General features: G+C 46.8%; 8 protein-coding genes across 10 annotated transcripts; 6 read left to right on the forward strand and 2 right to left on the reverse strand.

Annotated features, from left to right (window-relative positions):
- Positions 1-325: 325 nt before the first annotated feature.
- On the forward strand, positions 326-538 carry FOXG_20855 (uncharacterized protein; the record flags this gene model as incomplete). The annotated part of the gene is made up of 1 exon (XM_018401167.1): positions 326-538. One exon carries the CDS (start codon positions 326-328, stop codon positions 536-538), a length of 213 nt encoding a protein of 70 aa, XP_018251656.1.
- A 113-nt stretch (positions 539-651) lies between these two features.
- On the reverse strand, positions 652-2,030 carry FOXG_12409 (uncharacterized protein). Its single transcript, XM_018392177.1, has one exon. It carries the CDS (start codon positions 1,804-1,806, stop codon positions 994-996), a length of 813 nt encoding a protein of 270 aa, XP_018251657.1. The 5' UTR covers positions 1,807-2,030; the 3' UTR covers positions 652-993.
- A 1,319-nt stretch (positions 2,031-3,349) lies between these two features.
- On the forward strand, positions 3,350-4,369 carry FOXG_20856 (uncharacterized protein; the record flags this gene model as incomplete). The annotated part of the gene is made up of 1 exon (XM_018401168.1): positions 3,350-4,369. The coding sequence occupies one exon, from the start codon at positions 3,350-3,352 to the stop codon at positions 4,367-4,369; it is 1,020 nt and encodes a 339-aa protein (XP_018251658.1).
- Positions 4,370-4,719: 350 nt separating this feature from the next.
- FOXG_20857 (uncharacterized protein) lies at positions 4,720-6,494 on the forward strand. Its single transcript, XM_018401169.1, has one exon. The coding sequence runs from the start codon at positions 5,481-5,483 to the stop codon at positions 6,165-6,167; it is 687 nt and encodes a 228-aa protein (XP_018251659.1). The 5' UTR covers positions 4,720-5,480; the 3' UTR covers positions 6,168-6,494.
- A 4,340-nt stretch (positions 6,495-10,834) lies between these two features.
- FOXG_12411 (uncharacterized protein) lies at positions 10,835-13,189 on the forward strand. The gene has a single exon (XM_018392178.1). It carries the CDS (start codon positions 11,179-11,181, stop codon positions 12,994-12,996), a length of 1,818 nt encoding a protein of 605 aa, XP_018251660.1. The 5' UTR covers positions 10,835-11,178; the 3' UTR covers positions 12,997-13,189.
- A 125-nt stretch (positions 13,190-13,314) lies between these two features.
- On the reverse strand, positions 13,315-15,372 carry FOXG_12412 (uncharacterized protein). The gene has a single exon (XM_018392179.1). It carries the CDS (start codon positions 15,164-15,166, stop codon positions 13,427-13,429), a length of 1,740 nt encoding a protein of 579 aa, XP_018251661.1. The 5' UTR covers positions 15,167-15,372; the 3' UTR covers positions 13,315-13,426.
- Positions 15,373-15,586: 214 nt separating this feature from the next.
- FOXG_12413 (uncharacterized protein) lies at positions 15,587-17,665 on the forward strand (the record flags this gene model as incomplete). 3 transcript variants are annotated; one of them, XM_018392180.1, is made up of 6 exons in its annotated part: positions 15,587-15,972; positions 16,024-16,231; positions 16,290-16,306; positions 16,361-16,463; positions 16,514-17,439; positions 17,503-17,665. In XM_018392180.1, exons 1-6 carry the CDS (start codon positions 15,692-15,694, stop codon positions 17,663-17,665), a joined length of 1,698 nt encoding a protein of 565 aa, XP_018251662.1. In that variant the 5' UTR covers positions 15,587-15,691. The 3 variants fall into 3 exon arrangements, with proteins under 3 accessions (XP_018251662.1, XP_018251664.1, XP_018251663.1); XM_018392182.1 differs by having other exon boundaries at positions 16,041-16,231; XM_018392181.1 differs by having other exon boundaries at positions 15,587-16,231.
- A 2,857-nt stretch (positions 17,666-20,522) lies between these two features.
- FOXG_20858 (uncharacterized protein) lies at positions 20,523-22,256 on the forward strand (the record flags this gene model as incomplete). The annotated part of the gene is made up of 4 exons (XM_018401170.1): positions 20,523-20,567; positions 20,630-20,722; positions 20,754-21,210; positions 21,271-22,256. 4 exons carry the CDS (start codon positions 20,523-20,525, stop codon positions 22,254-22,256), a joined length of 1,581 nt encoding a protein of 526 aa, XP_018251665.1.
- Positions 22,257-23,382: the final 1,126 nt, after the last annotated feature.

The following is a 23,382-nucleotide window of genomic DNA, read 5'->3' on the forward strand; positions in this document are numbered from 1 at the left end:
GGGGTAGCATCGTTATCACAGGTTCCGCAACTGGCTTACAGCGCTTTCGAGCCGTTGACTATGGTAAGCAAATGAAAACGATCCTGAACTGTTTCCAGTTGGCTAAGAGTGCGTATCAGCTACGGCTAAGCACGGTGTCCTCGGTTTCGGGCGAGCTCTTGTTGCGCGGCTTGAAGGAGCTCAGCTCCCGACCCCGATCCGAGTCAATACCTTGGCACCAAGCTGGACAGATAGCAATATACTCCCGTCTTTGAAGAGCTTGCTGAATGAGATAAACGTTGAGGTGCAGCCTGCCTCGGTGGTAGCTCGCTGCGCTGCTTACCTCATGGCTGACACCTCGAGGAACGGGCAGCTTATCCATGTGCAGCGTGGTAAATATGCCGAGGTGGATGAAGCCCTTTTGCTTCCAATGTATCGACGAATCAATGGTGACTCCCTCAGCGAGGATGACGTTCTTGGGCGCTTGGAAGAGGCTGAAACGTACGGTATGGTGCGAGTACAGCCTCAGTGTGTTGGATTTGTACCGTCTAAATTTTAGACCTAGCTTGGCTGTTGAAACAACTGCTGCTGAACGCGAGGGTACAGTATCAAGCCACTGGCATTGGACGGGCCTGTCGAAGTCGCGTATAGGATAAATTACTTATTTCATTAGCGCAGAAATACGGAATTGTACCAGTTGGCGAAATTACTTGACGGAAAACCAACTTTATTAACTTATCTACTATGAAACTATCGCAAGTCATTCTGAAACCTTTTCAGACGCATTTACGGCAGTTCTCCTTTTCCTCTCCGTCGCTTCTTATATCAATAGTATAGTCAAAAAATAAGAGACCGAGTGAAATAGTGGGTCAAGGTCGAGATTGCCACGATGCCCCATCACAAAATTCTAAAGCAATAAAAGTCCAACCACAATTTTCCCCCGCGGCTGCACAGGCGATATATTAGAATAAACCGATCGACATACATAAATGAACTTCGTGCGGAATGGCTATGTCACGCAGCGCTAGCGACTTCTCCATTTTCCCCAATCCACAAATCCTCTTCTTGCTCTGCACCATCTTGCCAAAGAAAGGGCTTACAAAATCCGCAATAACATTTACCGTCATCGTCGCTTATTGACCCATCGTCGTCTTGAACTTCCGGCATTACAAAGGCCTGCTTGAAGAACGGTGATCTAAGATCATTGAAACAGTCTTGCTCTCCATATAGGATAAAATCTCGATAGCTTGCGAGCAGAGAGGTACTGTCGGCAGGGGGAAGCTCATAGAGGTCTGTTTGTTTGTTTGTCTCCTTTTCTTCCATCAAGAGACATGGGTCCTCGAACAAGTCGCCAACATCAGGGGTATTTGGATCGCTCCAGGATGCAAGGGGAAGCCATTCCGCAGGATTGGGGGGCAGTGAGGAGGGGTCATGTGGCTGCGGAGCTGATGCCGGCCTATTTATTTCCTCGGAAACCACGTAGCCCATACTGTCCCGTGTTGAACGGCCGGAGCTTGCGGCTGGTCGAACGAACCCAACCGCCTCTTTGTATTCAACGCATATGTTGCAACCAAACTCGCGTCCAGCCACTGTGATATTACTTGTGGCATAGTCTCGACGGAGGCTAGGGTTTCGTTGGCTCATTGGTGACCCGCATGCTGAGTCCAAGTTCGAGGGAGAGTCCTCAAAACAAGACGGGTCACAATAGGGTGGATGGTTTAGTAGTGACGAGGACATACAGTCGTCGCATCGATGCGGCCGTAGCAACACGCGATCAGAAGATAGACTCATGGCATGGGGCCACATAGATGTAGGAGCGACCGGCATCCTTTTGTGATCGAATATGTTTATTTGTTACAGCGCAGTTTATGCTATGCCCATGGAAAAGTTAAGAAAGGATGGCAAGCAGATAGCTCAGCAGGCCATGATTATTGATGCCCTTTTTGTAGGGAGAGAGAACATTGGCAGGCCGTGAAATCTTGAGGAATCCCTATGCATGTAGATGGACTCGACTAGATAGTGAAGGGTGCATCAAGGAGAACAAAGGTACCAGATCCAGTGAGAAAATGGAACAGGTTTTTGGTCGCAGTGGAGAAGTTTGTGAAATGTACAGTTGACTAATGTGAATTCACGACCAGGGGACCTTGCACCGGATGCTGGCCTGAACTATCCGAGAGGCCCCGCTCCCACCTTCCCTGCCTTTTCACAAAATCCCAGTCCATTATTCATACCATCAGGCATAGCCTCTCTATTTTCGGAAAAGGAGTATGACATTCTAACTAGATCCATATCTCTCCACTCGGTTGATTAAACTAAGAAGAAAAGTTCATTTTGGTCAACTCAATGGATACCTCCTCTCGACCCTTGGTAGCTTTCATCTGAGAATCAATCAGCAGCCAAGGCTCTGACCCGGAGGTAGCTCCTTATGTCACTGCCGCAAAGTGGTTGTCTAATCGATGACTTGTTCCAGAAATAGTACCATTTTTCATTCAGCCTAATCATTAACATTCTCACGAGCTCTAGACAAAAGCATCCTTGGACCTACGTACTAGTTTTCATGCAATTGCATGGGATACTTACTGATGGGAAGCCTTCTGCGCGCTTTTTGAAGATTCTGATTGATATTAAACTCCTGCATAACAAAACGTACCTATTACATTTAGACTCTTTGTCTATTGCCAGGTATGAGACGAGCTGCGGGTCTCAATAATTCCCTACCGTGCAAAGAACTGTACCCAATATTCACAATATAGTCATCGACCTGCTCTACGTAGATATGTTCAGGCGTAAGGTAGTATAGGGAAAGTGGATTAATAACTAATATTGAAGTAAGCTTTCTCCGTACAATGGATATACTATACCATGCAATGGGTCGAAGGCTTAGGTCAAGAAACGCGTTAAGATGTGTTTCGCAACATAGTTGAGAGTTTACTTGTACTTGCTATCAAGACAAATCTACCTCCTGGCCCAACCCCCTTCCCTCCCTTGATGTTTCATCAGCGGCTCCCCTGGATTGAATGATGACGTTCAAGTCGCTATGTAGTACTTAAGTTGCGCACACTGCGGGTTTAATTGACTCGGTCCTTCTTACGTCTTGATTTTTTTTCACAGGAACAACTCTTTTCCTTACTGCTGCGGTATAAGGGCTTGCATTCAGAACCTCGTCTTGACTACGCCAATAGGCAAAGTTTCACTAGGGTTGAACCACTGGCATATTCCTTTACCCCATAATAGACCAACCAAGTTTTCTATGTCTGCGATATTCCGATTTGGAGGGGGTGAGAGCAGCTATAGATAGTAAGTATAAGGCTGATCCGGCATCCCTTGGGCTCTACCAGCGTGAAGGTCTTAAACATTTATCTTAATCAAAATGCCTGAAGACTTCGTTTTCTTTAAGCAGCTCCCGCCTGAGCTGAGGACCAGGATCTGGAGATATGCTCTGCCGCCGGCAAGCCCCGGAGTTCACTTCTTTCGTCTTTTAAATGCCGGCAAAGCTCGAGTGAATCGCTATGGCATTCTGTTGAGTAACTGGCCAAAGGATCACTACCTCATGCCCCCAACATGGCCTGTTAGTCCTTTCCCAAACACCTCTAGCGATTCAAGGAAAGAGATGGAGTCGCATTTAGGTGGTAACCCTTCTTCGTACGTAACCGGTCTGAATCTTCGGAAGACATGCAGAGAGTCCCGTTACGCCGCTTGTCTAGAGGAGAGGCAGAGGCGAAGTGGCGCTTGCGCGCTGTTAAGTCAAGGCTCAACTTGGATTGCCAAGGGACGCAAAACATCGTATTCATTGACTTCCGGAGAAATTGATTTAAGAGAACATTCACACATTTTGTGCGCTCCAGATGACCTCGTTATCTTTCAGCTTCATCCTCTCGAATCGGCGTCCTTTACTCCATGCAACAATAGACCAGATTCAGGCTTGGGGAAGTGGGGCCTCGGGATGCGGCATATTGGCTGGGAGTATCACGCCGACTGGTTCTCCAACAGGAGGATATGCCCATCCACCGACATTCTGAACTTCCTGTGTTCATGCGCCTTGCAAGGCGCAAGGGCTGGCAATCTAGAGACAATATGGATAGTGAACTACAACATCAAACGAAAACAGTGGGTGCCTTCCACAAAAACAAGAAACGGCAAGGCCGATATGCATGTTTTCAAGATGGATAAGTATCGACTTGTAGAAGTCGACTACAAAGATTGGCGCCGCTTGTCACGAGAAGAGGCTACATGGGAAGAAGTTTCGGAAAACCCAGAAGAAGACGCAACCAACACTTTCTTACCGTTCGTCAACTTTCTTCAAGGCTTGATCTCACTTCTGATTGGGCATCGCCAAGCTCTTCGACCGCATCCCGTTCGTGTTGGAATCTTGGCATGTGAGACGTATTAAGATCGGGGGGCTTCAGCGAGTTGTTCTGTTCTATTCTTCTTTTGGTTTCTATCATGCTGTTTGAAGTCCAGGTATTGCTTCATGCATTATGGAAGGATGGAGAGACGCGTTCCATCTAATCAATTAATCTACTTCGGTAGGAGGCTCTAGATCGTCGCCAACCCGCTTGACCCGTGGTTACAAAGACCTTCTGCACCTTGGTTATAGTATTAGACACGCCATAACCTGGTTCCGAACCATGTCCTTGCCATAGGTACCTGACACCATCAAATCAATCCTAGCTTTAGTGTTAAGATATCTCGCAGGGATAAGAGGATACCCCACTTTCGGTCATAGCGAGTTCACAGTGAGTTCACAGCCGAGTTCACGCCGAGTTCACAGCGACTTCACAGCGACATCACAGTGAGTTCACTGCCGAGTTCACATGGCTAAAGAGGTCCCAAGCGGCGGAGAAATCTTTGATTGGGTCACCTAGCCCTGCATTGTTTTGTTGCCTAATCCCCAACCTTCTCGCATCCCATACTTGTCATGTGACCTACGCGATGCATGGTGCCGTATTGCATTGCGATATAAAAATGGAAAACGCAGGGTAAAAAAAGGAAAGTCGTGTTGTATCATGAGTCAATATCCTTTTTAAAGTTAGAATCAGTGTTCCTGGTCTAGCACTATTAGGACCGAAGGGTATCATGGGGTTGTAGCTTCCTATCCTGCCGCCTCGTGCTAGAACGTTTGCTTCAATATGGCCAGCCTGTTGGATCGTCGAAGCTCTGTGAAATCTGAACTTATTTAAGTGGATCGCTCTTCCTGATAAGACTAGTATCTGTGAAGTGCTGCGGTAGGCAAGGGCCCGGAATGCTCCAAAATACGGAAGGTCTCTGGGTAGTGGAACATGCTGATGGTTGATGGTGAGCATAACCATGAGACTACTCAAGGATTCAAACCAAGCAACTTGTTGGTGGGCACTTGGCCAGGGAGAGGATATAACATACATCCCAGGACCGCAAAGGATGTGTAAAAAGAAATTTGAAAACCCCATCAATGAACTGTTAAAGAAATTCAGATTCTTTTCAAAGCATTGACGTATCGTTCCTCACTTTCACTTCCTTCTGAAATGGCATATGATTCGTCGAGGCAGTATTCGCAGTCTATGTATCCACACTCCAACACTTTTCAGACTCCAGCATCAAGCCTGCTCCCGCCATGCTATTTGGACTCTGTCGCCATTGATCCAGCATCTATATCTCAGGACTTAACATGCGCAGCGTTGTGGCCGAAGTCGGATTTTTCTACGCCCTCCGTCGACCATCCTTTCCCTGCATATCCAAATCATAGTTCAGTACCGGATCCCCACCTATACTACTGGCCCTTCTGGAACCCTTGGAACCCTTGGGATGCCAATTACTGGTTTCCCGACCCCCAAGAGTATCCCAGCAGCTATTTCCTTCCTCACCAGACGGTTTGGGAAACGACTCCATTTGCGTCCACCCATGATACCTTACAACAACAACCCAGCTTACCATATCTGCCCGAAGGCACTTGTTTTGGCACGGGGACCATTGACCTGAGCTTTCTTCCGCCCGACGAACGATATATTGTTGATCTAAGGCTGAAAAACGAGAAGTGGAAGTTTATTCAGGTCGGGTACGCAAAATATTGGAAACCCATGACTATATCTGGACTGGCGATGAAACTAGGAAGGATTCGAAAGAGGAATAAGTGCCTGGAGCATATCATACCAGTGAAGCCTCATAAAAGATTAAGAGCTTCATCCACAATTTATGCATTTAGTAGCCCTTGATGAGAGAACGGTCAAGCATGCCCGTTTCTTTCATCAATGGATATACCACTGCACCTGTAACGAATCAATTGGTGATGGACCAAGTATTTGAGACTTAAATGGCAGCGGGGTGAAGGGAACTGTATGTAACGTGTAATATGAATCCGACAAAATCATTGGAGCTAATAAGATATAACCTGAGAATTTCCGTCTCAAGTCTCAAATACCCTGCTGCAAGAATTTTCAGGTATGGTAATTGAGGAGTCGAATAATTGAGGACGGATGCGATCAGGCTTGACCTCGACCGCTTGTCCTTGAGACTGGATTCCGCCATTGAACAGAAGCCTGGCAGAGAGAAAATTTGGAGCTGCAAAATACCCTTGTTCATATTACCATGCCTCTTCTTCCAAGCCCGCTTCTGGCTGTCACCTCTGGAAGTTTATTTAAAGCACAAGCGAAAGCATTGTTGTGGCGAGCTCCGTAATGAACGCTACAAGCTCAGTATCGAAGAGAGTATGCTTATTGGCTCACAGAAACCAGGATAGCACCTAGTAGCAAACGAGCTCAAGACTAAACATAGAGGTAATAGGCTAACCATGGGCATATTCTACATGACGGAAAGAAATAATCATACCAATTCAAACCAATAGACATGGCCATGTCTGGTGTTGTCAGACAAACGCATCAGTGATCGTAAAAGTCATTAATCACGCATAGTTCAGATGCACACAGTAGCCACGAACTACATAAGGTTTAACGTTATGGCCTAACTAAGGAGTAAGATATAGGTCGGTTCAAGTACAGTACGACACTATACAATCCAAAGACGGTGGAATGCCTAAAGTTGAGCAAAAGAAAGGGAGAAGTTACTATTTATGACGAGAGGAGAAATATGTCGTGTAGCTAGTGAAAGGACTAGCTATAGATAGAACAAAGACAGATACTACAGCACTTTTAACTGCCACCGCGACATAAAGAATGGTACCTGGCGGGTCCATCCGAGTGATAAAGACCTCAAGGCTGCTCCCAGGGCCAACCAGCCACCTACCGTCTTTGAAAATATACGTCGGCACATGATGGGCCCTTCTAGATCTCCCTGTCTTTTAGACGGCAAGTTATTTCTCTTATCAAGTTGCGTTTTATCGGAGCAGGATATCCAACAGTTTGAGCAGAAAATTAAGGAACATGGCGGCAAGGTTCATAAGACACCAACGAAAGGCACAGCCTACAATTACATTGTATGCCCTGAAGAGAAACAACGAGACTGGCTTAAAGCGCCAGACAACGACAAGATCTCACAATATAGCGGTGAAAATAGTAGCATTGAACTTTTGGATCCCATCTCTTTCGGATCTCTCTGTTCTAACAGCACATCATGGAGCCCTGTTCTGTTCGGCCTGTCGGAGTTGGCCCGAAAGGAGACTGGGGATTATCCAGAAAGAAATGAACCCTCAATCAAGGATACTATCATTGTCTCATCCAATAGTTCGAAAGACAAAGTATCTACACTTCCAGCAATAAGACATTGGCCATCCTTTTTATTCTACGAGAACTAGGATACCCAAAATGTCACTGTACAAGCACATTAGCTCCAGTGGGTAATCAAGAACGCCCAAGTGGTAAGTTGCGACTCAATCATCCTTACCTCTAAGCTCAACTATTGCAGGGCCGTCTGAACAATGGAGATAGTTCACCGATCCGATCATGAGGAGTGATAAAATGGAACGGGTCCAGGGTAAGTCGTATGAGCTTGGAGTACCGAGGGTGACTAATGCCATGTAGATCCGTACGAGCAGGTTGAACTACCAGTAATCCATTGGGGCCATTCGACAGTATTATGCTGCAAAGTAACACCTTGGCTGGGTTAACTTAGCAGAGGATAAAGCATGTAGGGGCAGCCTCGATTCACCCAGGAGGTTCCCGGACGTCCTACAATAAGCTCTTTCCAGAGATTCTGTATTCTAGGATTTCAATTCGCCAGAACTTCTACCATGCCTTACTAGATAATTTCGTAAGTAACAGGAATATGGTCTCCTAGATTTCCACAAAACTCATAATAAGGAGGGGGGATAGGGGCATGGTAGGGGCGGGAAATTCATTTCAGGGTTGGCACTTTTTAGTAATTCCTATAGTGATCGCTATGCCAAGCCTAATGCATATTACGCTCTGTATACCTAGCACTAATAAATTTCGCAGAAAAGCTCGGTTAAAAGTAATTTTAGTACTTACGACGCTGTTTAGGTAATAAAATAGTGATCCCTTAGTACTTTTTAAAATGTGCCAACCCTGATTCATGCCATATTGTGTTGTTGCGACGGTTGTGGTTTCCCAAGGGATAAACTAGTCCGTACTAGGTTTACGTTGATAGATTCGTAGGGCAAAGACTGAGCGATCGTTGGTTGTCACGTTTTTTAATGATCAAGCAATGCGTGTTAGGCTTATTGATGAAAAGAAGTCGTATTGATAGCTGGTGAGCTAGGTTCTATGAAAGTGCTAATAAAAGTGGTCTATATACTGAAGGTGATCCGAGAGGATCATTGAACTAGTTGGATCACGGTGATCCTGTATCACGGTAGTTCCTGGAGCGTCGTGATCCTGCTCGTGAAGTGATCTAGCTCTGATTGGTCCGTGACCGTGGTAAGCATATGTCTTGCATGAGCTTTTGTGGGGCACACATGACGTAACCGCGGGGATCGTAACAGTTGGGTAATGTAAGCACTAAATACTGATAGGCATACAGTCGCTGCGTACCAATACTACTGTATCGGCCTGAGCCGAAAATGATAATTATCAGGCGTAAAGACCAGAATAGATAGGTTTGTGAAGTTCTACAACCCGAGCGCAACATCAATAGCCAAATTACTATACTTGCGCATGGGCATAATTGGTTATCCTCACGCTATCCTCGACATGATGTTGGGCTAGCAATACGTTAGAATAGTTGAAATTTCGGCACCTAGGGACTTGATAATAAGACAGCTCTATTCTAACATACATACAGACATACATGAATAAAGATTCGAACGCTAATTGCACTGATAGTGGTCTAGTTCTCTATGAACCTCTCCTAAAGCAGGTTTGCAGACCTTTATAACGACGAGGGGGCATGCAAGCTCACATAAAGAGCCCGCATATTCTAAATCATAAAAAAGCGAGCTCCAACATCATCACAGAAATTAGTTAGGCCCCAATAACAGTGGTGACTAAGCTTAAGTGGCGATGAAGCCGATGAATATGGCGCATAGAACAGCGGCAGCCGCGCCGACGCTTCGCCGGACGTCTAGACTAGCCGCACCATTGTCACTGTCGCGCCCCCCGTCGCCAGGTTCACTTATATGTGTTACATACTCACTCATAGCGCTCAAGACTCGAGACTTTACTTCATCCAGCTTCCCCGCGATCAAGGTTTCTGTTCCATCAAAAGCCGTGCCTATGGTTGACGCCTTATCCTTGACCAGCGTTTCGCCACGGTCCAGGAGGCTGCTGCCCTTCTCATTCGCTTTATCCGCAATCTCTGCGATGGAAGAGAGGAAGCTCTCGAGGTCACGTTCAAAGCGAACTTTAGGCGGTGCAGTGAGCCTGGGGCTAGTCGAATCTAGAGTAAGGGGGGGTTTATCAAACGACCCTTGGTTACTACTGAGGTTGATTAGAACATGCCAGAGTGGCTATGAGAGGAAAACACTGACGTCTGATGAGGGGCCTCGTTGGCCATGGCAATGCTCGTCAAAGCGAGTACGAGCATTTCTTGGTAGCGCATATTGGTAAGGCGCAGATAGGGCAGATGGGGGAGGATAGAAAGCACGAGCTCGGGCAAGCAGGTATTGGAGTGATTGGATTCATTTTATAGTGGCACCCGATGCTTTCCAATATTGAAGGAATCATTAGTCTCAATGCCTATTGTGGCAAAGTGTTGACAACTATAGCATGATACTTTACTTTATTATCTGCTAAACACCTAACAGCTACCTGTATCTCATAGAATTCAGTGTTTTCACCTTGGTAAGGTTCCCATCCTAGTCTATATGCCGTAGCATGTAGGCGTACGTACGCTATTTTTGTAGCCAGCGAACAAGAGTTATATATTTTGCATGTTGGGTAATTAACAGGAGATCAATGTGATGCGTGTTCCTATATTAACTTCGACCCCCGAAACCCAGCACTATTTGGGGGACTTGTGAGCGTGTTGAGCGGGGGAAGTGGAAAGAAGCTTCTCCTTGGGAAGCTACACATGTAAGCTGCAACGGAAAATCATATTATGATGATCACAGATCTCGTGACGTGGCCGATCGAGCTTCAGAATTTCATAGTGAAAAAAAGCTCCCTTCTCAAAGTCTTGGTATTTAGCTCAACTCCACCAGTCTCGCTTATTATCCAGGACTGAATAGGAGAAACATCCTATTTATACGTGGGAGAGTTGAGCGCGGTTCATAGGTTTAACGTATGATACCAGCCAGATTAGAACTAAGGTCACACATGTAACAACAGACCCGCCAGGGCAGGGGCGCCAGTCTTGTACAACACGTCAGTGGATACACCAACGAACCAAATAAACGTAGAATGTGACAGTCCCGCCATCCTGAAGTCCATCCGTTATATCTTACACGCTGGTTTGATATGTGTAAAATCTTACTACACAATTCCAGATTTAGCTAGCACCCTTGAAGTAGTCAGCCTTTAAAACAGTGAAAAGCACCCCAGAGCTTTTGAAAAACACCAGCGTTTCATTCCGTAGCCCTCAAATCCTTGATGTAAACATGGCCCAGTCGAAACACAAGGCATCACCCAGAGTGACCCATCCAGCCGATCATACTTATGTAGTTTTCCTGATACTCTTTGCCTGTGTTCTTTATCTTCTTGAGGCACTATATAAGAAGCTTGTTTCTGTCACCAAGATCAACCTTCTTCGGCGTAGGAAAAGAGGGGCATCTTACTGACACCATTTTGATGCCAAAAATCACACACAAAACAGTCATCCGACTCGACCACCAAGCAAGCTCTTGTATTTTGCGTCGCTGGCGTATGTAAGCCAGTCATGTCATCACGCAACACACGGATCATGTGCTCTGAAGCTCAGCAAGTCTCTGGGCGTGGCGGAACACATAATCTTGATGGGAAGGCAGTCTTCGAATGCGACATTCTCGTGATAGGCGCCGGCGCTGCAGGCCTGGCCGCGGCGGCAGCTGTGCATGATGAAGGGCGTAGAGTCATCGTCATTGAGAAGGAGGACCATGTTGGTGGTACTACATTTGGGTCCGGCGGTTGCATGTGGATACCCAACAATCTTTTTATGCAAGAACTTGGCATCGAGGATAGCACAGAGCAAGCCGAATGTTACATCAATACTGTGGAGAAGGCTACGAGACCAGCTCTAGCCGAAGACACTGCCCGTCAAGCTCTGCGGAACAGATGGTTGAAGGCCTTTCTGATGCAGGGGCCTGAGATGATGAGATATTTCAGGGATCAGGGCTTTCGATGGATGCCATTGCCGTCCAAGATCCCCGATTACCACCCTCATGTAGAAGGTGCAGTTGAGCACGGCCGGACCTTGGACCCTGAAGTCTTCGATGCAGCAACCCTGGAAGACTGGTTGAAATACCTTCCGGCGCAGAGCAAAATGCCTGTTGTTCCCCGATTTCAAGACCTTTTCGTCTCGACAAGGCACACTTCCTCTACAAGCCACACTACTGAGAGCGCAGCCTCGATTCAATGCATCGGGAGGCCAACATCAATGGGTCAATCGCTGATCGCTCAGCTCCTCAATATCTGTAGGAAGCATGGCAACGTGAGTATTTTGACCCGGTGTGAGCTACAAGAGCTCTTGTCCTCCGGGGCGGAGGGCCGAGTCATCGGAGCAAAAGTCCGATGTGAACGTAGCCATGAATCAGTCGATATCCATGCATCACTAGGCGTGATACTTGCCACAGGAGGGTTCTCTCAGAACCAGGTGATGAGGGATACCTACCTCCGTATAGTGCCCGCCGAGGTCGCAGGAGCAAAGATGGTTACCATGGCAGATTGGAGTCTTGCTGCGCGCGGCGATGTTGGTGTTGCGCTCCAAGTCGGCGAAAGGCTTGGCGCTGACAGTGCGCAGCTCGACCAGGTCTGGGGCATTCCTACAAGAATCGACTTCGCGGAAGGAAGAATGATGGAAGGAAAAGTAACGGAAGCCATGTTCGCCATATCCAAGCCATTTTCCTTTGTAGTAGACGGCCATGGGCGCCGTTTCTTCTCCGAATCCCAACCATACGGTCCTGCTGTTAGGGCCATGTATGAAAGGGCAAAGGAGAACAGCAAAGCGACCGTGTTTTGGCTTATTTTCGATAGCATGTACATGCAGGAATACCCTCCAAGGGGACTGGAGAGTTCATGCTCAATCGACGTCGCTGTCAACCTTGGCCGCCTGTTCCGTTCAGACACGATTGATGATTTGGCAAAACAAATTCTAGAACCGGACCACCATCTGCAGTCGACCGTGGTTGAATGGAACGAGATGTGCGAAAATGGCCACGACAAGTACTTCCACAGGGGTGAGGATAGGTACCAGCAGTTTATCGGCGATCCAGATGTGACCCCGAACCCTTGTATGGGTCCCGTCAAAGAGAGCCCATTCTACGCCATGAAGATCTTTCCCGGTGATGCTGGCACAAGAGGTGGTCTTCTGACCGACGAGTTTGCCAGAGTGCTCGGCAAGAGCGGCATAGCGATTCCTGGCTTATATGCTGGTGGGAACGCATCGGTTGCGCTCCTGGAATCGCAAGGTGCGGGTACGACACTCGCTCCAGCGATGACTGAGGGTTTTATCGCTGTGAGTAATATGTTATCGGTAGCTAATGGGGCTGAAGCTAGGTAAGAATCTTGAGTGTTTAGGGTAGTGGAATACGTTCGCATTCGATGTAAATCTAGGGTTTAGGGTAGGGGCAGCAGAATGCAAGAAATAAAACAAAATAACTTAAAGCTTTTGTATAGAATAAAATCCTAGTTACTAATTTGAAATGTCCCTATTAGTATTTATGTACAATTGCATCACTCAACTTTTGTCACTGGATTCTCCAATCTATACATATAGAGCAAATCTGGTAATGGGCGCGATGGCTGCTACTGTTGTGATCAATAAGACGAAGATGGAATTTTACAGATAGCATCGCATTGGCGTTCGAAACGGCGGAGATGCCCATAATAAATGATTAAATTTCTGGAGATCGACCAGGATGGAAATCTGTTTTATCTAATAGGTGGTCCTTTTCGTCATGTGCGGCAACCATTCCCCGGCGCCAGCTCATTCAAGGCAAATCTAGAATGTGTTTCAGAATCTGAAGTGCGCCAAAAAGCTCATTATCGTGATGCCTCCGCGCCACAACCTGCAAGTTCACGGGAGCACCCACGAAGTCACCACCCTCCCAGAGCTGCTTGACTCGCAGACAAGCATCGCTTAATGGTATATAGTCTTTGTCGTATTGTTCCCCAGATCCAGCTCGTATGGGCGTGGGAATTACTACGCCGGGGTAATCGACAAGGTTGTAGAGCGACGTGTAGGACCAGTAGAACGCAGTGTCGTGGGCACAAGCTGGGCCGACGAACGACGGGCCGATAACGACATCCACATCTTGGTCGTTCCAACTTTTGGCAAAGGCAAGTCGAAAATCGTCTCTTTGCTTATGCAGAAGAGTAAGATCTAGGGCTGTGCGCATCCCGAAGGGTTCTGCATCCTTGAGGATCCATTCCGTGAGAGGATGGACGGGTTCACCCGAGGACGCAATGCCCTTTTTGGTAAGCTGACCACCGTCAGGAGAGTAGAGCCTCAAGACCTGGTTCCAAGCTTCCGTGGCGCCAAAGACTTTGAAGTCTTTTACCTCGCCGAGACTCGCAAGCTTGCTGTTGGAGAGCGCACTTTTGACCCAAGACACGGCCCTCTTTACGGGAGGTTGCGGCTCGATGAAGCCATCGTTGCTGATGATGCCAACCTTTAGACGTCGATTCAACAGTGTCCCAAGGCCAGTCCATGTGGAAGGAACGACATTTGGATCCAACAAATGTGGTTTCGCAGAAAGGACACATTTCATGAACAGGTCCATGTCTCTCAAAGAACGACACATAGGTCCAGTTGAGAGAGGGATGTTCAACAGAGCTGGAGGTGGAGTGCCTTTGATGTATCCAGTCATGGGTAGAGTATTTGATGTCGCCTTGAAGCCATAGATGCCACAGAAGGCAGATGGCCCTCGGATACTGCCACCAATGTCAGTGCCGATACCGAGCACTGAGGCCTTCATGGCGATCAAAGCCGCCTCGCCACCTGTCGAACCCCCAGCGGATAGATGGACATTGAAAGGGTTCAAGACTCTTCCCCAATGCGAATCACTCTCAAGATGCATCATAGACTGCGGTTGGTTGGTCTTGCAGTAGATGACAGCACCTTGGCGGCGCAAGATTGCAACAATATCGGAGTCTTGGCTGTCTGGACTGATGCTGATAATACAGCCTTGAGAAGAAGATGCTCCAGCAACTTGGATGTGATCTTTGATACTGATAGGTAGACCATGAAGGGGGCCAAGGGGCTTCCCATGCTCATTGTAATAGGTGTCTAGTCTCTGGGCTTGATCGATGGCCTCTTCCATGAGCCACTGGGTCAGGCAGCAGGTGAGCTGATGCGCAATGATGGCCCGCTTGCAAAAGGCTCGGGCTACTGCTACTGCCGTGTACCTGCGACTGGCAATGGCTTCGAGAAGGCTAACGGCATCATGCATCTCTGTAATTTCGATCTCTTCAGGTGACAGGATGCCGCATTTGGCCGGGATCTCTGTCACATTTTTGGGTGCATCTTGGATAACACGCAAAGGAAGGCGGAATTCTTTGGGCACTTTCAGCGCGAAACCTTGCAAAAGGATGGCTTTCTGAGCTTCGAACGCTGGAGTGCCACAAGGGACGCCTTTCACCTGTAGGATTGGAAGATCGGACAGCACACCTCCTGAGAGTAGATCGCTGTACTTGGTGCTTCGGGCAGTCCCAACTGAAGAATTTGACATTTCTTCAGCTGTCAGCTTTGGCTTCAGGGCTCACGGGGATGGAGGGCTCAGAGCCGAGAAGTGGCATATATGATGCAGAGAATATAGCGAAAAACACGAAGAACAAAAAACAAAAATCCGTTTCTGGTTCATTCATCGAACTAGATGCATCTAGACGAGATGTCAATCTTTATAGCTGGCGTTGCCTTGCTTCGCAGTCGAGAGCATGCTGCTAATGAAAAATAATTCACACTCACACCCACTATGATCAGTAAGGCTGCTTGAGAATTATGTGGATACATGAGTCACAGCTGATAGTGAAAGTCTCGGTGAATTAAGTTCCGACGCATGCAAAAGACGTTGTTGGGAAGACCAGTAATCGCTTTTCTTTCACTGCCTTTGGGAGATAATTTACTTGCTAGTGCGAAAGCCGCTCCCTCAGTCGATATCATCCGCCAGTGTCATCCCAAGCGACTAGAACAAGTTTGAACGAGGAGACAAAGTGGCGAAACAATATAAAAGACGGTAGACGGCATTTCTTTCTAGATGTACTACAGCTTGGGAATTTCTTTTATAGATATTCAGCGGATTGAACCTTTAGTACAGCATCTAATCTTTTTGACTACCATAAACCTCACCAACGTCGCCATTATGCCTGAGTCCGAACTGATTCCTGGTACGATCGATCTGGTCGACGTTCATCACATTCGACATGCAGGCGATGTTGAGGGCGATATTGTCTTAAATCCGGCGCCTTCCAATGATCCAAACGATCCTCTTAATTGGTCTCCTTGGCGAAAGACAATTTCTCTGATCTGTCAGAGCTTGTGAGTGTCATTCCATACATGATTTGGTCTTATCAATGCTTATCTTTCGAGGTATACCTGGTTTGCAGGCATGTCCTTGGCTACCGTCTACTCTGTGCTTGTGCCTCTTGCGCGTCAGTCTAAGATCTCTATTGCGACACTAAATGAAGGAACTGGCTATATGTTCTTGCTTTTGGGTTGGGGACTGCTGTTCTGGCAGCCATTCTCGCTGCGTTATGGCAAACGGCTCACGTTCCTCATCTCAACCCTAGGAGCTATTGTAAAGCCACTGTATCTAGTTCGGCAATCAGACAAAAGGGGCTAATATTGAAATATAGGGCACAAGTGTTTGGAGGTAACTACACATTGGAGCACGACGACAATGCTAAATCCGACTGATGATGTTTAGCGCTCACGTATCGAGTAATGAGCAATGGATAGCGAAGTGCATCGTCCAGGGCTTCTTTGTTGCGCCCATCGAAGCCCTCCCAGAAGTCTGCGTCACTGACATCGTAAGTATTTTCCGTCATAGCTTCGCTTTACTACACTCACTACATCCTAGTATTTCACCCATCAACGTGGTACTTATATGGGCGTCTACGCCTTGGCCCTAACAGGCAGCAACTACTTCGCACCTGTCATATCTGGCTTCATCGCTGAGTACCAAGGATGGCAGTGGGTATTTTACTGGCCTGCCATATTCCTGGCGTTTGTGTTTATGTTCCTTTTCCTATTCATGGAAGAAACGAACTATAGCAGAGACCTCCAGGCCTTCAACAGACGGCGAGAATCATTATCGCCCCCAGGCGATGATAAAAATAGGGAAGCTGAGGAAGGACCCTCTGGCGTCCGCAGCCAACAGGTAATAAAAATTGATACAGAAAGGCAACGATGCACCAAATCAAAGAATTTTGTTCAAAAAATGTCGCTTTGGCAACCGTCATTGGATCAAAGGATGAGCAGGCAAGCTTGGCGCTGCCTCGAGTACCTTGGCTGGCCCGTCGTCTGCTTCGCCGGATTCTCGTATGGCTCTTACCTCATCTGGTTCAATGTCACTAATGCTACAGCATCCATTATACTTTCAGGGTCGGGGTACAACTTCAAACCTTCGATGGTGGGCCTCAGCTATCTCTCTTGTTGCTCCGGCACTGTTGTTGGATCGCTGGTGTCGGGAAGAATGAGCGACTGGCTGACCATCAAACTGGCGCGCCGAAATAATGGGGTCATGGAAGCCGAGCATCGCCTGTGGCCGCTTATGATTTGCGTTGTGCTTGTTCCAACGTCCTTGATCCTCTGGGGTGTTGGGGCTCAACAAGGAGTCCATTGGTTCTTTTTGATCCTTGCTATGGGCGCATTGGCAGCAGCATGCGCGATTGGTCTGACAATCAGTATCAACTACTTGATTGACTGCTACCATGGTCTCGCTGGCAACGCGATTGTGTCTATTATTCTGATTCGCAACACTATGTCTTTTGCCATCAGCTATGGGTAAGTTCACATTCTTCTCCCGTGAGCGGAATCAATGAACACGGAACTGAGAGGCGGCTACAGTATCACTCCATGGGTTACCAATATGGGTTACCAGAATTGCTTCATCTCAGCCGCGCTTATTGGACTGGTTACTTGTTCTGCCTTCTTCGTCATGATCAAATTTGGAAAGGCGCTGCGCTGTCGGAGCGCCCGCAGGTACGCGGAGCTGGTCAGGGAAGAGTAGAGACTTGTTGGTGCGTTTATTAAGAATGTCCCGGGCTCGACATTGTTACTTATAGAATTACTCCTTGTATTCCAAAAAGAGACGTCGAGCATCGGATTAGACCCTAAATTCTGATTAAATCTTCTCGAACTTCTGTCTCTTTTTATATGAAGATGGACTTGCGGAATATTTCGATAATATATGGAGACATCTAGAAGGAGGATTCTTAATAAACTAACTCATCGCAGTTATTAATACGAACTATAACAGGAGAAATCAAACTATATTCAACTGCTGTCGTCTATAGTTCAACCCCTGATAAAAACTCGAAATTTTCCTTGTAACCAGGGAGGTGTATCAAATATGCTTCTGCACGAGTAAGTGACGGTGCTCTGTGTTGATCGTCACAACTCCATCATCGATGCCCAATGCTCCGTCACCTTGGGGAGGTCCGATGATTTGCGCCCCAGAGAACCGCATTGACATTTTCGCTCGCCTCTAAGATATTGGAGCCCTCCTGCTTCCAAAGAGGTGCCTGCTCCTGTTGGTGGTCTAGAAATGGTGGGAATGGCCCGAATTATGCGCATGGTCCCTTTGGCCTTGCCCGTTAGGACTCGGAGTTTGTTTCGTTCTTGATGCATTGCATATAACGCTGCAAACTTTTCAGCACTGAACCACAAGCGCAGGATTTTCAAATATGCCACCAGTTCTAACCTTTCTCAGACACCACGTTTCCGTCCAACAATAACTCGAGGAAAAGCAAAGAGGAGAAAGTAAGGACAATATTGTGCGGGTAAGCCAGAGCAGTGAACGGAGTCTCACGAACAGAGGAAGTATTATATCACCCTTTGACGGCAGTATTGTCGTTCCGTTAAGCTGTATCCTGGCTAGAGAAGTTACCAGCGGCATTAAACTTGTTATAAGATTGAGAAATTACAAGGAATGATGTTTCCACAAATCCCACAATGAATTACTCAATAGAATCAAAGCTGGACCCATATTCCACTCCATATTAATTCTATATTGCAGTAACAACCTAGGCTCAGCTATATACGGTATCGTGCTTCGTAGAAGTGTGTACCAGGTAAGCTTTCATCTCAGCAGCGTTAGTTGAACTGGTTGATTGGTATTCCCTCTTTATTGTCATTATGTTTGGAAAAGTGCTGCGTTGCCGGAGCGCAACAAGGTACTCGGATCTGGTCAGTAATATGAGATAGTCAGCGATGCGTGACTTCACAGTATGTCTTACGAACAACCCAAAAGCGCTTACCCAGGTGGGTAGTGATTGCGTATGGTGAATTTCCTTTAATAGTCACCCCACTTGTTCATCAAAAGTAGGCCATGATCAAAGTATAATGAAAATAGGCAGTGTTTCAGGCAATATAATACTGACCTCTTTTATGCCGTTCCAATCACATCTAATCGGGTTTATTTGAGCTGTTCCCCAGAAGCCATTGCTAGTCTCCATTGAATAAAGCCCCAGGCGCAGTGGGGGTATATTAGATCTATCAAGGTCTCCCTGCTTCTAGTCGCCCCTGAACATTACTCATACTCAAACACTCTACTAGGGGCTAGGTATTACTACCCAGGATTTGCTACTTAACATTGTGGATATTCAAGCTGTACAATATTCCTTCAAATCTATTTTATCGAAATTCTTCTCTAACGTTATATTCTTTATCTTAGCCAAATTAAATTAGGATCGTGCCAGTTCGAGACAGACAACCATGGGAATGATCTAGAGGACCTATTCATTTCACCGACAAGGCAGCGTTCCTTCGGAATTGGCGGCGCATTCGAAGGATCAGCTTAGACGTAGTCTTAGTCCCCTTTAGCCACCGGCACAAATGCTCCCGCTGGTCAGTGTCTCGTTCTTGTCATTCATTCATTGCCGCGAGTGGATCTTAACCAACGTGTGAGTAGATGTAATCAAACAGGTTATTGTCAACCCAGATAGAGTCCTGGCTGAAACCAGAGGCCGCCGAGCTTTCTATGTCAAGGTCCTGGGTAAAGACCAGGTTGTGGCACTGTGGCTCGGACAGTGCACATCACGCCAGCGTAGAACAAAGATCATTAGCCGTAAATACTTATTATAACACAGTGCAGTACGGGTTAATTGTTAGTGGCCCTTTGTTAGAACTTTTCCAAAAGGGCTTAGAAATGGACTAGACATAATACATAGACAGTAACGCTATTGGCAAAGCGTTGCTCCAGTGTACGGCTTGGTCAACTATGTACGTGTGCTTATGTGCCTCCTTACAGCATAAAAGGCTGCTAGTGGCGAGAGTTTTGGTGGATCATTTGTGAATGCTTGTTAAGTCGGTCACCTCCAACCTAACTTCTTTCCATTTAATACTCTTCACGACTCTGAGCGGCATGTCCGACTCATGATGAAATTGCTCCCCAGCCCCAACCATTAGGGTCCCTTGTACCAGGTCTAATGTATGTGAACGACAAGGGTCAAACCGCCGTAGAGCATGTCGATGGTTTTTGTGAAGTTGTGGAGACTGCGGGGGCTTTTCTCACAAGTGGATATGCAATGTCAGCTTGCGCTACTATCGCCGAGACTTATGGTCCCTATGTCAATACACTGCGGACCATGGGGGCGCGGTGGGCCATGTAGAGTATCCCACCTTTCTATCACAAACATTGCTGTCGTTTTCATGGCATACAAGGGCCACACGACGAGGGTCTCCTTATTATTATCTTTTAAGCCAATAAAAAGTGAGCCGGTTTGGATAACAGAAGTCTTTTCCCCTCCACAGACTTCTCTCAGACCTATATATAGTCTATAAACAAGTTCGGGTCTCTTAGCATACGAGCCAGCCAAGTTTCGCATTGCTCAAGATAAACCAGTCGCAGGAGATCTAAGCCAGTAATGGCATACTCCATCCTAAAGGGGCTGCTCTACATTACTACTATTGTGAGGAAATCAGTGTATTCACGCCACAATCCGTTTATTACATACTGATCAAGTCATAATAGGGAAGCATTTGGATCGTCCTCCTCTTCATTTACCGACTATTTCTCCATCCTCTGGCAAGATATCCCGGACCAAGGCTCGCTGCATGTAGTCAGGTAAGTGATGGGTACTCATGGTCTACCACAGCTCCGTAATGCTAATCCCTCTACGAACCAGCTATGGTTCATCCAGGCGTGGACCGGTGGGCGCTACCCTTTTGTGATGAAGCAAGTTCATGACAAATATGGTGATGTTGTGAGGATTGCCCCGAATGAGCTTTCTTTCCGAACTCCAACTGCGTACAGGACTATCTATGATCGCCCTCCCAAGAAGGAGCATCAGTTTTTGAAAAGCGAAATTCTCTATGACGCCCGTCTATCCACTGCGCGGCCCAACATTGTGTTCGCCCGGGATCCACATGACCACCAACTGCAACGAAAGCCACTTTCCCGTGCTTTTAGCAATAAATCGTTAAGAGAGACTCAGCGTGTGATCGAACACTACACTGAGTTGTTCGTAACGCAACTTGTCAACAAGGGGGGGCCGGAAAGCAAGGGTATCGATGTCTCGGTTGTGTACAACTGGCTTACATTTGATATCATAGGTAAAGATGACTCATAGTCTGTGATTCGACTAATATTGGCCACTGCTAACACGAATAAAGGGCATCTCACCTTTGGTGAATCATTCAATTGTGTTGCCCAATGGAGACCTAGCAACTGGGTCTCGCTTATCTTGAACTTTGTGGAATTGCTTAGGTTTGGTACCGTTATGAACCGCCTTTCAGTCCCGACCTCTGCTCTTGCACTTTGTATGCCGGAGACCTTCAAGAAGAGCTTGACATATCATGATCAAGTTACAGATAAGAAGATTGATCAGCTGATCCAGGCCAGCAAGGTTCATCATGACAACCGCCAACAATCACTTCAGCAGAATAACTTCTTCGCTCGCACAATTCGAGACTGCGATCTCGATCGTATTCATCTCCGAGAGCAGGCTAAGGTCATGATGCTGGCAGGATCGGAGACAACAGCAACATTTCTTGCAGGAGTCACCTATCTTCTACTTAAATACCCAGAAACACTGAAGAAACTTAAAAGTGAGGTCCGTTCTGCTTTTTCATCGACGCAGGACATTACGAAGGAGTCAACTTGCAAGCTCCCGTATCTACATGGCGTTATTGAAGAAGGCCTTCGTCTCTTTCCGCCTGCTCCTTTTGGCCTTCCGCGCGTGTGTCCTCCTGGAGCGGTGATTGATGGATATTCCATCCCTACAGGTACTATCGTCTCCGTCGATAACTTTGTCATGTCACATGACGCACGTAATTTCAGCAACCCAGATGAGTTTCGACCTGAGCGCTGGATTGGAGATGGCACAGGAGATTGTCTCGATGCCAGCCGTCCATTTTCTATCGGACCTCGAGCTTGCCTTGGTATCAAGCTTGCATACATGGAGGCAAGGACTATTCTTGCCAAAACGGTGTTCCCATACGACTGGGAGTGGGTCAACCAGGAAGTCAAATGGTTTGACGACGTGAGATTCCACATGACTTGGAAGAAGCCAAAGTTATTGGTTCGGTTTCACTCACAGTGCGAAAAAGAGAATTACGGTTCAGAATTTGAGCATCCCCAACTCAGTGCAGGGAAATGAGAGTGGAGCATGGTCCACTGGAGTTTGGAAGTTGTATCGGGAGAATCCAAATAGGCTTTTATTCTCGCATGTTCTATTTGATATTGATTTACAACGCTGACATGAGAAAACAAACTTGTGAATGCCATGGTCGCGTTCTTTTCCACGAGATCTTTTCGAAACAATACCAAGTGGCCAGAATGTTGCATCCAAGTAATTCATACTTGGCATATGCTCTGGGACTATGTTCAAGAAAATATTCATATCAACAAGCCAGCCACTGCATGAATGATTCCTACCCACCCATAAATAATCGATGACCCCTAAGATAGGACCAACCTCTAGAGGGCATACGCAGCTTAGCTTTTGGGTTAACACTTTTAGGCGCATGACCACAATGCAATACTATCGACCATGAGATACGGCGTATGGAATGAAGGAGGTCTGAGTCTTAACTTGCAAACCAAAGTTTTCCAGGCCAGTATGATATCCTGTTAACGAGGAACAAGTTTGGGTACCGTGGAAGCAAATGAGCGAGGACTGCTTCGTGGGGTTTCGGCAAGAGGACCCTCGCTGCCAAGTCTGACATATCCCTGAGAGGAAGGATCAAGTGCCGTCTTCTGGAACATACCTCTAAGAATCTGAAGTATCTGAGATGCCATACTGTACTGAGAAAATGAAGAGTAGGGTAGACGAATGATATATTGTGTCGCCGTCGATGCTGAAATACTGGCGCAGCACATGCTTTATGTCCTGTTCTACAGTCCGTCCTTGATTAACTGTCTTCCCGAAATGTCTTTGATGTACAAGAATATGATCTATTTATATAGACGCGTAAAAGATGAGGGACCGCTTTTTCCTACAATAGCTTGGCATTCCTTACAGTAGGTTGATTCAACGTTTATGCTTAAAACAAAGTCTGTATCGGCCACTTAAGCCATGTTCTAAATCTGGAAGGTTCTCCTTTCGGAAATATACATACTTATACTTTTCTTTTTACAATAGGATTGAAACGCTGCGCATGCTTTCTTGGTTTATTTTTGTCTTTTTCTCTGTAGCCGTTCCCCGTCTATTCGCTGAAGTACGGTCAATTTCAGGTTCAATTACCTGTATCCGGCTCGCGATTTGCTATTTTAGGCGGCGAGAC

Source organism: Fusarium oxysporum, chromosome 3 (assembly GCF_000149955.1).
Source record: "Fusarium oxysporum f. sp. lycopersici 4287 chromosome 3, whole genome shotgun sequence".
Lineage (NCBI taxonomy): Eukaryota > Fungi > Ascomycota > Sordariomycetes > Hypocreales > Nectriaceae > Fusarium > Fusarium oxysporum.